Here is a 12,785-nt window from a genome sequence, read left to right on the forward strand (position 1 = left end):
AAAAAAGGAAAAGGACAAAAGAATTGTACTAGTGAGAAAATTAGGTGATTTTCCTCTTTGCGGAAAGGATATCTAGTGCAAAAAAATTTGCACTTGGTGGTCCTCAACTTACAGCCACAAATGGGACCAGAATTTCAGTTGCTAATAAGGCAGTTGTTAAGCGAGTCACATCCGATCTTACCATCTTCTTGCCATTGTGGCTAAGCAAATCACTGTGGTTATTAAGCAAATTGCATGGCCATTAAATGAATCCATCTTCCCCATTCACTTTGCTTGTCGGAAGGCAGCTGGGAAGGTCACAAAAGGCTATCACATAATCCCGGGATGCTGCAGCTGATACACATCAGTTGCCAAGCACCCAAATTTTAATATTGTGACCATGGGGATGCTACAATGGTAGTTAAGTAAGGGAGGTTGTTAGGTTGTGAGCCGTAGTGGCTCAGTGGTTGGAATCCAGTATTGCAGGCTAATTCTGCCGGCTGCCGACTGCCAGTAGTTCGATTCTTGAGACTGTTTTCACTGTTTATAGCAGTCTTCTACAACTTGGTGCTCTCTAGATTGATGCTCCCATAATTTACAAATACTATAACTAGATGTTTTCCGGCTGGTTAGCTAGCTGGAGGATTGTTAAAAGTGCAGAATTGCAGGCAAATTCTGCCGACTGCCAGCAGTTTGATTCTCACCAGCTCAAGTTTGACTCCATCCTTCCGAGGACAGTAAAATGAGAACCCAGATTGTTGGGGACAATATGCTGATTCTGTAAACCACTAAGGGAGGATTGTAAAGCACTGTGAAGCTTATACAGGTAGTCTTCGACTTACAACGGTGACCGTTCAAAATTACAGTGGCAATGAAAAATTGACTTATGACCGTTTTTTTTTTCAAAGTTACAACCTTTGCAGCATCCCCACAATCATGTGATCAAAATGCAGATCCTTGACAACTAGTTCATATTTTTGACCATTGCTGTGTCCCAGGGTCATGTGATCACTTTTTACGACCTTCAGACAAGCAAAGTCAATGGAGGTAGCCAGATTCACTTTAACAACCGGTTTAGTAACTTATCAATTGCAGTGATTCACTTGAAAACAGTGGCAAGCAAGGTCGTAAAATGGGGCAAAACTCACTTAACAAATGTCTCACTTAAAAACAGCAATTGTGGTTTTAATTGTGATCGTAAGTCAAGGACTGCCTGTGTAAGTCTAAGTACTAAGTCTAAGTGTTAATACCACTTTATAACGCCTTGGTAAGGCCACACTTTGAATACTGCATTCAGTTTTGGTCGCCACGATGTAAAAAAGATGTGGAGACTCTAGAAAGAGTGCAGAGAAGAGCAACAAAGCTGAAGGCTAAAACATATGAAGAACGGTTGCAGGTACTGGGTATGTCTAGTTTAAGGAAAAGAAAAAGAAAAGAAAGACCAGGGGAGACATGATAGCAGTGTTCCAATATCTCAGGGGTTGCAACAAAGAAGAAGCAGTCAAGCTATTCTCCAAAACATCTGAGGGTAGGACAGGAGGCAATGGGTGGAAACTAATCAAGCAACATAGAAATGAGGAGAAATTTTCTGACAGTTAGGACAATTAATCAGTGGAACAACTTGCCTCCAGAAGTTGTAAATGCCCCAACACTGGAAGTCTTTAAGAAGATGTTGGATAGCCATTTGTCTGGAATGGTATAGGGTTTCCTGCCTAGGCAGGGGGTTGGATAGAAGACCTCCAAGGTCCCTGCTATTCTATTCTATTCTATTCTATTCTATTCCACTATTGCTATTGCTAAGTGTGAGGACCGCTCATAAGTCATCTTTTTCAGTACTGTTGTAATTTCAAACGGTTGCTAAATGAATCGTTGTAAGTCGAGAACTACCTGTACTCGAATTAATCCTCATTATGGCCCTGGTGAACTGAGACAGCCACTATCTATCAGCCTCATCTACCTCAACGAGTTGCCAAGAGAACTAAACGATGGGTAGAAAACATCAAGATGTTCCCGTCTTCCCAGGTTGCCCAATAGTTCTCCGTGTTCCTTTAGGGCTGTGTATCTGGTACGGCACAAGGAGACTCGCCAACGGTTTGCCATCAAGAAGATTAACAAGCAGAACCTGGTGTTACGGAACCAGATCCAGCAAGTCTTCGTGGAGCGCGACATCCTGACCTTTGCGGAGAACCCTTTTGTGGTCAGCATGTTCTGCTCCTTTGAAACCAGGTGTCATCTCTGCATGGTCATGGAGTATGTGGAAGGTGAGGTTGCAGAAGGACGCATCTTTTTTTTTTTTTAATGTAGAAATCTAGATTGTAGATTTCTTTTCATTTATTTATTTTTACAAAAATGTCAAATCAGTGCGTGAACAGTGTGGCACCTGGGCACCATACATTCCAATACAAACAAAACTGATCAGATTAAATATTATTATTACATCCAATCAACATGTAATTTCCGTAACAATGCACCGTATTTTTCGGAGTATAAGATGCACCAAGGTTTTGAAGAGGCAAATTTTAAAAAAAAGTTTTTCCACTCTGCAGACCTCCCAAAAATGGCCCATTTTTGGCAAAAACGGGCCTGTTTTTTTTTAAGGGCATGAATAACCTTTAAGAGGTTTATAGAGTGCTCCTGGGGGCTTGGGGCAAAATTGAGCAAAAAATGGCCCGTTCTTCCTTCATTTCTGCCCTCCCCAGCCCCCAGGAGCACTCTGGAAGCCTCCTAAAGGCTATGCATGGCCATTTTGGTGAAGGGGGAAGGGCTTCGGGAGGCAAAAAATGCTGTATTCAGTATATAAGACGCACCCAGATTTTCAGCCTCTTTTTTGAGGGAAAAGGGTGCGTCTTATACTCCGAAAAATACGGTACATCTATATTAGGTTACAATCTTTCATTATTCAATTATTCCACCTATTCCTCATTATTACTTTCATTTTATCAAATAAAAATATAGTACCTTATTAATCTCTTTTATTTCTATCACTTAGTCTAGCTTTTAATCATATCACCATATAAAAAACTTTTCCCTTCTTTCCTGTCTAACGTCTAATCATGTCACCTGCCTACAAAAAGAGAAAGAAAAAAGCATAGAGAGGGAGAGAGAGAGAGGGAAAAACAATTCAAAACAGCAACCGAGAAGAGGAATCCTCCTTGCATCATCACTTGCCTCTTTATACTTTAATTGCTATGCTTTAAAAGAAAGGGGGGGGGGGGAGGAAAAACAAGTCAAAACAACAATAAGGAAAGAAAAAAAAAGAGCTCAATCGTCTCTTGCCCACTTCAACACCTCAGTTGCTATGTGTTGTTGTTTTTTTGGACCTGTCTCCCCCATTCAGAAGGATATAACTTGATGGGTATGGATGGAAATGGAACAACAAAGATCTCCAGGAAAGAGTAGCTGGAAGAAATCCAGCTGGGTCTGTCTAAAGCAGCATCTCTAGTCAAGGGATCATGGGTGGCAAGCTTTTTTCCATGAACAGATTGCTGATGTCAGTTAGTGGAGGCAGTCGTGGGGCAGATATATCAATAGTTTGACTTGGTATCGGGCAGTTTCTAGTATCCTTTGCTCCAAAGAGAAAGAGCTTCATCTTGTCAAAATCTGGCTCCGGCTTGAATGTAATATCCATTTCTAGAAGAGCACAGAGCATTCCACAGCTCTGCGGTTTCATATTGTATGTGCTGAATTCCTAAAAGGCTACAGAGTTTTGGAATCCAGAGATTGGCGAACTTTGAAAAGCAACATTTATATCCCTGTCAAACAGCTGCCAAAGAAAGTCTGCAAAATATGTTGTACGACGCCTGCCAAAGTCTCAAAAGCATCATCGGTATCTTTGCATTGGAAGTGCGATGTTGAAGTGCTTGACATTTTCAAATCCCTTCCCCAAACCCTCCTCAGTTTGCCTAAAATCTGCTTTCTTGATCTTAAAAATTTTCCTAAGGGTCTCCGCCAAAAGAAAACTCAGTCGGAGACTTTTCAAAAAACCCTCCTTTTGGAAAACTAAATAAAAGAGCGAGGTATTGCCAAATATGTTTATTTGGCACGATGAGATGTGCTTTTGGCTTTTCTAAGTTTGTGAGGGGGGAGGAGGAGGAGGAAAGATTTTCTCTTTGATTTCTGCAGGATACTTTTAAAAAGCATATGTAAAATGTGTTCCATTTTGAAATTTTTAAAAAGCACCGGAATCTTTTTAAGAACATTAAGAAAGGATTGCTATCCTGGACAATAAAAGTAATGCCATTAAAAGAAGCATTTTGGTGAAGAGATTAAAAAGCAACAGCATAAAAGGCAGAATTAAATAAAATCCTTTTACTTGGTGTCTAAAAGACAGCACAAGTTGAAAAAAGGTTTAGATCAGGGATGTCTTAACCTAGGCATGCTGGCTGGGGAATTCTGGGAGTTGAAGTCCACAGGTCTTAAAGTTGCCAAGATTGGACAGCCCTGGTTTAGATGTCAAATAATCAAAGCTGGGTTTGTCAAATGTCCCTGGTGTTTTACGTGTAGTGGACTCTCTGACATCCTATCTCCTTTAGGTGGGGATTGTGCCACATTGCTGAAGAACATGGGACCTTTGCCTGTGGACATGGCCCGGATGTATTTTGCTGAGACAGTCCTGGCCCTTGAGTACCTTCACAATTACGGCATTGTTCACCGGGATCTCAAACCAGACAAGTGAGAATGGGGTACAAGTCAGATGGTGAAATGCAGGGAGGTGGGGTGGGATGCATTTGTTTCAATAATTCTTCTTAGGGAGTCTTCTTCTAATCCGCTTATCTGCTATAGCCTAGGATGCTGACTGGCTGGGCGGGTTGCCTGAGCAGTAACACCTATGCGTTTGTGACAAACAACTCAATCCACTCACATTGCATTCTACTTTTAGAATTAGAGGCCAGTGTCCCAAATGGCTAAAAAAACGTTTGCTTTATTTTTTTAATTTTTTATCTAATTTATATAGCTGCCCCTCTCGTATGTGAGTGACTCTAGGTGGCATACAACAAAAAGTTTACAGGTTTTGAACTATTTGGTTGATTCCTTTCATGGTTCAAACTCCTATCATTTCCTTCCTTCCTTTCTCCCTCCCTCCCTCCTTCCTTTTTTCCTCCCTCTCTCCCTTCTTTCTTTCTTTCTTTCTTTCTTTCTTTCTTTCTTTCTTTCTTTCTTTCTTTCTTTCTTTCTTTCTTTCTTTCTTTCTTTCTTTCTTTCTTCCAGCTTGCTCATCACTTCTATGGGCCACATCAAGCTGACCGACTTTGGCCTGTCCAAGATTGGCTTGATGAACATGACTACCAATCTCTATGAGGGCCACATTGAGAAGGACACCCGAGAGTTTTTGGATAAACAGGTATGATGTTTATGGCAAGGAGCATGCATGTCTTCTACTGAAACCTACTAGACTATTTTACTGGGTACAAAGGAAATGGCCTCCAAACATCGGAAGCCACCAACCCACCTGAAGGGGTCCTCATTCTCTTGATTCTGCCCTTTCTGGGTTTAAGGGGGAGATAAGGATCCCATCCATCCTTAAGAAGAAACCTCCTTGTTCACAGAAACAGGCGGAATGCTGTTTTCTGTCCCTTTGTAGGTCTGTGGTACTCCTGAGTATATTGCTCCCGAAGTGATCCTGATCCAAGGTTACGGCAAGCCAGTGGACTGGTGGGCCATGGGCATAACACTCTACGAGTTCCTGATCGGCTGCGTCCCATTCTTCGGTGACACTCCAGAGGAACTCTTTGGGCAAGTGATAAGTGGTAGGTTTGCTTTTCCTTAATGAAGAGAGATGAATTACAAGTCTAGAGAAATTGAATGACGAAGCGGTAAGGGCTCCATTTATTGCAGAAGTCAAGCCAGTGCCAGCCCCAGATGCCTGGCGGAACAAAAGAACCTTTGAGAAATCCGCTAGATAAACTCAGTGAACTGGAGAAGACAAAAGTGACCTTCGCTCAGCATGTGATGTGTCCCTGGAGATGACAGAAAGGGCAGGGAGGGGGGGGGGTTGTTGCCTTCCCACTTCACAGGGCCTTTTCTTCAGGGATGAGTTAAAGTGCTCTCCGCTTGTCCTTGAATGGAAACAATATTGTCCCAGTGTAAAATTTGCCGCTTTGCTGATCCTCCCTCCATCCTTCTTGCTCTCTTTGGACACACTGCTGAATAGCAATGTCTTGGTTAGGCACCTTCAGAATATGGGAATATCCTAAGCATCCCCACGGTTTGGAAAATTCCCATCAAACGCAGTAGTGATGAGGAGAGAGGCTGATAACGATGACCTCCTCTGCCATTTCCATTGATAAAAATGAAACTGGGAGTTGAGAAGAGGGATGAAGGAGTTGTCTTTCTCTCACCAACAGTATTTCCCCAAACATGCCAAGAGTGCAATAAAGCAGGAACTCAGAACTCTTCTTAACTCAACTGTGCAAATAGCATCCCTGTACCAGTTTTTCACAAGGACTTGTGAAAGGTGTTTTTGGACTTGGTGCTAGAGAATTTCTAGAAGCCTGGCTCTTCTGATAAATTAGCCACCAACAGACACATAAACAATATCTACATACTATGCAAAAGAGACGATCAGCAAGCCAAAAAGGGAACAAAAAGACCAAAACACCTCCCCACCAGCAGTCAACACCCAGATGAGCCTAGATTAACTGTAATATCAGACCAACAATCAATAAATAAACAATACTTCAATCAAGGAACTGCCCAACAAGCTAACAGTTAAACATCCCAACCAATCAACCATCAAGACCACTCCACCAACATTGACAGGGCAAACCACTAGAATATAAACAGACAGCAAAGTCTACTCCTTACTAGCAATGATGATGTTAACCTGTTTTGGGAAATGAAATGTCTGTAAAAAAAAACACCCAACTAAGCTCGCAAAACACTAAGGACCCTCATTTCAACCCTGAGTTAGAAATAATGGATTGTATAAATAAAAATCGTATGTCTGACATTTTCTGAGTCAGACCTTAAGGATATTCATTCAGGGATCTCCTGGATTTCTGACTAGCATGGTTGATCTCAAGGAAAAATAAGAGCAAAGCTTACTTTGCATTTCATTATCCATAAGATGGCCTTCACTAGAGGTGTTCTATGTTTGATGGTAGGCTAAGAGTTTATGTATCTTTATTTATTTATTTATTTCTTAGATTTTTAGACCGCCCCTCTCCCAAAAAGGGACTCGGGGCGGTGTACAGTCAATATAATAAAATCATTCATAATAATTAAATACATTTAGACTACATTTAAGATACATTTGGAGGGGGAAATAGGCTGTACTAAGAAATAAATAATTCTAATCTTAAAACATCACAATTAAAACCCCAAACCCTAAAATAAAATAAATCCCTGGGAGGTAAAACTAAGAAAGTGCCAGGCCAGCTGATTGAAACAGGTGAGTCTTTAACTTTTGCCGGAAGGAACGGAGGTTGGTGATAGTTCGAATGTCTGGGGGGAGGTCATTCCAGAGGGTTGGGCCCATCACAGAGAAGGATCTACTCCTAGGTGTCGCCCGCTGGCATTGACTAGCAGACGGCACCAGGAGGAGCCCCTCTCTGTGTGAGCGGATAGGTCGCAGGGACGATCTGTGAGTTAAGAAGAGCATCCTTATGTTCTTCCAACCTTACATCTACCAAAAAAGCACCGCTCTCCCCATCACCCCCCCCAAAATAATCTAAATTCTGAGATGAGAAAAATTAAGGTTGTCCAAACAGGAGTGATGTTGATCTTTCTGCCTCTATGCATGGAAATTCCATTCAGGCCACACGATAAAAAATAATTTGAGACACTTTTCTTTTTCTTCCTTGAATTTCTCTAATAGCTCTGTCCCATTTCCTTGTTCTGTCAAAGTTTTCGAAAAGTTTTGAGGTAGTGAAACTTTCAAGCAGCACCCTCCAAAACTGCCTTGGTTTTACTTCCTTAATTTCAGATGAAATCATTTGGCCTGAGGGGGATGAAGCTCTTCCTGCTGATGCCCAAGATTTGATCACACAACTCCTGCGTCAATGCCCTCTGGAGCGGCTGGGCACAGGTATCACAACAGCATCAGTACAAGTAGTCCTGACCGGTAGTCATTGGCTCAAATGATGCAAATCATTTAGCAACCGCTTGAAGTTAGAACGGCACTGACCAGTCCTCATACTTTGAACAATTGCAGCATTCCTACCAGTGGTGGGTTCCGGCCAATACAGCCCAGTAAGGGCGTATCAGTAGTAGCCGGGAGCAGCGGCCACCGTGCTGGTACGGTGGCTCGTTTGGCCCGCCCGCCCGCCTGCGTTCCATACCTGTTTTTAAAGCAACCGGGTCAATGGTGCATGCGCGCACCGTGTGCGGCACCTGCGCAACCTCCAATGAGCAGCTGGGTGTCCAACGAGCAGCAGGGGCGGTGGAGTGCGCATGCGTGCGCAGCGCACATGCATGACCAGGATGCCCGGCCCCGCACACAGCTTACCAGTAGCGACGGGGAGAGGAACCCACCACTGATTCCTACAGTCGCGTGATCAAAATTTAGGTGCATTATAACCAACCAGTTGTGATGGTTGTAGCCTCTCGGTATCATGTGATCCCTATTTGCAACCTTTCTCGCTGGCTTCCAACAAGCAAAGTCTATGAAGGAAACTGGATTCGCTTAACAACTGCATGATTCATTTAACAATTGCAGTGATTCACTTAGCAACCAGGGCAAAAAAAAGGTTGTAAAATTGGGCATGACTCAATGAACAACCCTCTTCCTTAGCAATAAAAATTCTGGTTCCGTTTGTGGTCGCAAGCCAAGGACTACCTGTACTTAAAGCTGTGGTACAAGTTGAGATGTTGTGGCTCTCCTGAGTGATCAGCTCTCAGGACCTTGGATCCCTTCTTTCCCATCTCAACCTCTAGGAGGCGCTCACGAGGTGAAGCACCATCCCTTCTTCTACCATCTGGATTGGAATGGGCTGCTGAGGCAAAAAGCTGAGTTTATCCCCCAGCTGGAGGCCGAAGATGACACCAGTTACTTTGACAGTAAGGCTTCCCAGATGAAGAGAGAAAGGATGGGGAGGGCTGCATTGCTTGGATGGCAGAGTTGCAACCCTGAATCCCAGAAGGGCCCCTTAGAGGTATCCTGAAGGATTGGGATGCCCTTGGGACTGTTTCATGGCTTATAGCAGTCTTCTACAACTTGGTGCCCTCTAGTTTGCCGTTCCCATAATTTTACAAATAGCATAACTAGAGGTTTGCTGCCTGGTTAGCTAGCAGGAGGATTCTGGGTAAGAAGGCCACCACACACAGGGGCGGGCTTCAAACATTTCAGCAACAGGTTCTCTGCCCGTTTTCGCCTGCCCCAAGTGCTGAATGGTGGGCGAAGGACGAGGCTGGACACAGCTGAGGTAAAGTTCAACTATTTTATTGGAACGAACAGTAAAGTAACAGTACAGGAGAGAAGCAAGCGTCCCCCTGCTTGACAGCTATTTATACAAGAGCTGTCAAGCAAGGGAACCAATTGGAAGGCAGGAACAGCCCGCCTACAACCAGGCCGCGTCTAATTGGCTAAGACGTGGCTTGGCTGTTGCTAGCTGATAGTAAGGGAATCCCCGGTCGTAGGTCGAGGAAAACAGGGAATACAACACCAAGCTCCAGAGGCCTTCCAGGAGGCCCATTTTTTTCCTCTCCCCGAGCCTCCGTGCAGACCCTGCACTTACCTCGCATCCAAAACGGGCTGCTTGGAGACTCCTGGGAGGGAAGGGGTGGGCGGGGCCAGCCAGGGGTGGGATTTGGAGGTTCTCCCAACCAGCCATAGCGTTAGCTACGGGTTCTCCCAAACCCGGCCGAACCTGTAGCAGCCCACCCCTTCCTATAGCAGCTCCTAAACAGGGCAAATTTGGTAAAGATTTGAGTTCCTTTTCTTCAACTTTCTCTTTCCTCCAGCTCGCTCAGAGCGCTACCGGCATTTGGGCTCTGATGATGAGAAAACCCAGGATGAGGAATCCTGTGCGGAGATTCGTCAGTTTTCTTCCTGCTCCCATCGTTTCAGCAAGGTTGGGAAGGGACTCCTTTGGGGAAGCTTGCTAGAAAATTTCTGGGTTTGTTGTTGGTGAACATGGGGGCCACTTGAACTGTACAGAGAAGGAAGAGGTTTGGGGTGATATTCTCATTGATTGCAAAACTATTCTTAAGCCCAGAATAACAAAGTTGGATGGGACCTTCTAGAGGTCTTCTAATCCAACCCCCTGCTCAAGCAGGAAACCTTATACCATTTGAGACAAATGATTGTCCGATTTCTTTTTAAAACGTCCAGTGTTGCTGCATTTACAACTTCTAGAGGCAAATTGTTCCACTGATTAATTATTCTGTCAGGAAATTTATCCTTAGTTCTAGGTTGATTCTCTCCTTGATGGGTTTCCATCCATTGTTCCTTATCCTGCCTTCAAGTGCTTTGGATAATAGATTGACCCCCTCTTCTTTGTGGAAACCCCTTAAATATTTGAAGACTGCTATCCTATCACCCTTAGTCGCTCTTTCCATTAAACTAGATATACCCAATTCCTGCAATCGTTCTTCATATGTTCTAGCCTCCAGTCCACAGTTGCTGGCTATGTAACAAGAATAGAATTCTTTATTGGCCAAGTGTGATTGGACACACAAGGAATTTGTCTTTGGTGCAAATGCTCTCAGTGTACATAAGGAGAATAAAATACATTCATCAAGAATAAAAAGATACAACAGTGATAGTCAAGGTTTCTGATAAGCTATCAAATCGTACTAGTAAACAAATAAAACAATATACATTGAAAGATACAAGCAACATGGTTATAGTCATAAGTGGGAAGAGACAGCTACTAGGAAGGAAGAGAAGAAAAATAGTAATACAGTCTTAGTAAATTGTTTGTGAGAATTATGTGTTAGCAAATTTATGTGGGAATTAGTTGTATAGCAGAGTGATGGCATTCGGGGAAAAACTGTCCTTGTGTCTAATTGTCTAGAAGAGAAGAATAATAGTAATACAGTCTTAGTAAATTGTTTGTGAGAATTATGTGTTAGCAAATTTATGTGGGAATTAGTTGTATAGCAGAGTGATGGCATTCGGGGAAAAACTGTCCTTGTGTCTAATTGTCTAGGTGTGCAGTGCCCTATATCGTAGTTTTGAGGGTAGAAGTTGAAACAATTTATGTCCAGTTTGTGAAGGTTCTGTAGATATTTTCACAGCCCTCTTTTTGACACGTGCATTATACAGGTCCTCAATGGAAGGCAGATAGGTAGCAAATGGGTGTTGTTGTTGTTGTTGTTGTTGTTGTTGTTGTTGTTGTTTTGGCAGTTCTAATTATCCCTTGAAGTCTGTGTTTGTCTTGTTTGGTTGCAGAGCCAAATCAGACAGTTATGGAGGTGCAGATGGCAGCCTCAATAATTCCTCTGAATCAGCAGCTCCTTGAACACTTTCTGAGTTGGCGCAGAAAGAACATTTTTGCTGTGCTTTTTTGATGACATTTTTGATGTTAGGTGTCAATTTTAAGTCTTGAGATATGACAGAACCTAGAAACCTGAAGGTCTCTACTGTTGATACTCTGTTGTCTAATACTGTAAGAGGTGGTCGTATAAGAGGTTTTCTTCTAAATATAAAATAAGTTTGTCCTGCATCCAACTGATTTTCCTTCCTCCTCTCTTCCCTACTTCCCAGGTTTACAGCAGCTGTGAATATCTGGCTAACTCCTCCACCCTCGGTTTCACATCGTCTGAGCAGGGCCATGGTGAGGACAAAGAAGACCGGGCCGAGAGGGGAGATCACAGCTCTGGAGATGAGGACAAGAGCCGGTTAGCTAAGACTGAGACCAGGTGAGCAGATAGAATCACACCTGGCCTTTTCGAAATGAAGCGGTGCAAGGACTTTGCCCATCTTAGGGAGGTTCCTGAGTTTCTTTGCTTTCCTTAACACTCCAAAGGGCAAGTTCAGTTTTGGCACCAGAAGAGGCAAAGGAGGGAAGCGTGTTCTGACCTTGTTACTCTGTTCATGGTTCATCTTGCAGTGTTTGTAGACATCCATGAATGCCGTGTGCTATAGTAGTTAGAGTGCAGGACTGGGAAGAGACATATTCAAGTCTTCCAACTTTGCTGAATTATCTTGAATGAGTTACTATCTCAGATAGAGAGGGACAGTTTGATAATATAAATTTTGATTAATAAACAAACTGGAAAATGTTCTGACCTAGGCTGCCCAAGAGCACGAAGCAAACTCCTTGTCCCGACAAAACCGCCTTTTATTAATTGACTGTGAATTCTGCTCATTCACATCCAGCAATGTCTTTCAAGAGAGGATTTACAGTCACAGGCCTTATCTGTCTTGGAGAGCTGACAGGCCGATATCTCCAAAACTTGGCAAGGAGTCTTGGAGAGTCACCAACCAATTAAACAAACTAATGGTCTCCTGCAAACTCCACTCCCCTTTCGCTCTTCTTTTATTTCCTCTGGGAGGGGCCATTCATCGTCCACCTTTGGCCTTACTCCCAAGTTGACCCCTGTTCTTTAGCTGTTCCCTTTGTCTGGCAACTTTGTGCATGCGCACACTTGGAACAGGCTCCAGCTGTTTGTCTGCCTCACTGATGTCTGAGTCTGAAGGCAGCTGATAACTGGCATATGGCTCTGGCCCCCTCTTTGCCTCTGACATAGAGCCTCATCGGAGCCTTCCCTAGATGCCAAAACTGGCCCATGTTCCTCCCCAACCTCCTCACTGTCCGAATCTGCTGCCAGCTCTGCTGGCCACAACAGAAAAAAAAAGTAATGGACCATCCTCCATACTGGGGATATGTTTGCTTTGCAAGGAAATCTTCCAAGTTCTTCCT

At 43.4% G+C, this 12,785-nt stretch overlaps 1 protein-coding gene across 3 annotated transcripts in view; it reads left to right on the top strand.

Moving 5' to 3' along the window:
• The window catches only part of MAST3 (microtubule associated serine/threonine kinase 3), a 103,630-nt gene that overhangs the window by 71,149 nt on the left and 19,696 nt on the right, over window positions 1–12,785 (top strand). For all 3 annotated transcript variants that reach the window (XM_081935140.1, XM_081935139.1, XM_081935141.1), the window contains 8 exons: window positions 2,032–2,240; window positions 4,512–4,650; window positions 5,188–5,320; window positions 5,561–5,726; window positions 7,904–8,005; window positions 8,854–8,976; window positions 9,880–9,989; window positions 11,627–11,781. In XM_081935140.1, coding sequence (XP_081791266.1) covers window positions 2,032–2,240; window positions 4,512–4,650; window positions 5,188–5,320; window positions 5,561–5,726; window positions 7,904–8,005; window positions 8,854–8,976; window positions 9,880–9,989; window positions 11,627–11,781 — 1,137 coding nt within the window. The remainder of the gene's footprint in view (window positions 1–2,031; window positions 2,241–4,511; window positions 4,651–5,187; window positions 5,321–5,560; window positions 5,727–7,903; window positions 8,006–8,853; window positions 8,977–9,879; window positions 9,990–11,626; window positions 11,782–12,785) is intronic.

The sequence above is a fragment of the Natrix helvetica genome, assembly GCF_964273705.1.
Source record: "Natrix helvetica genome assembly, chromosome: 1".
Classification (NCBI taxonomy): Eukaryota; Metazoa; Chordata; class Lepidosauria; order Squamata; family Natricidae; genus Natrix; species Natrix helvetica.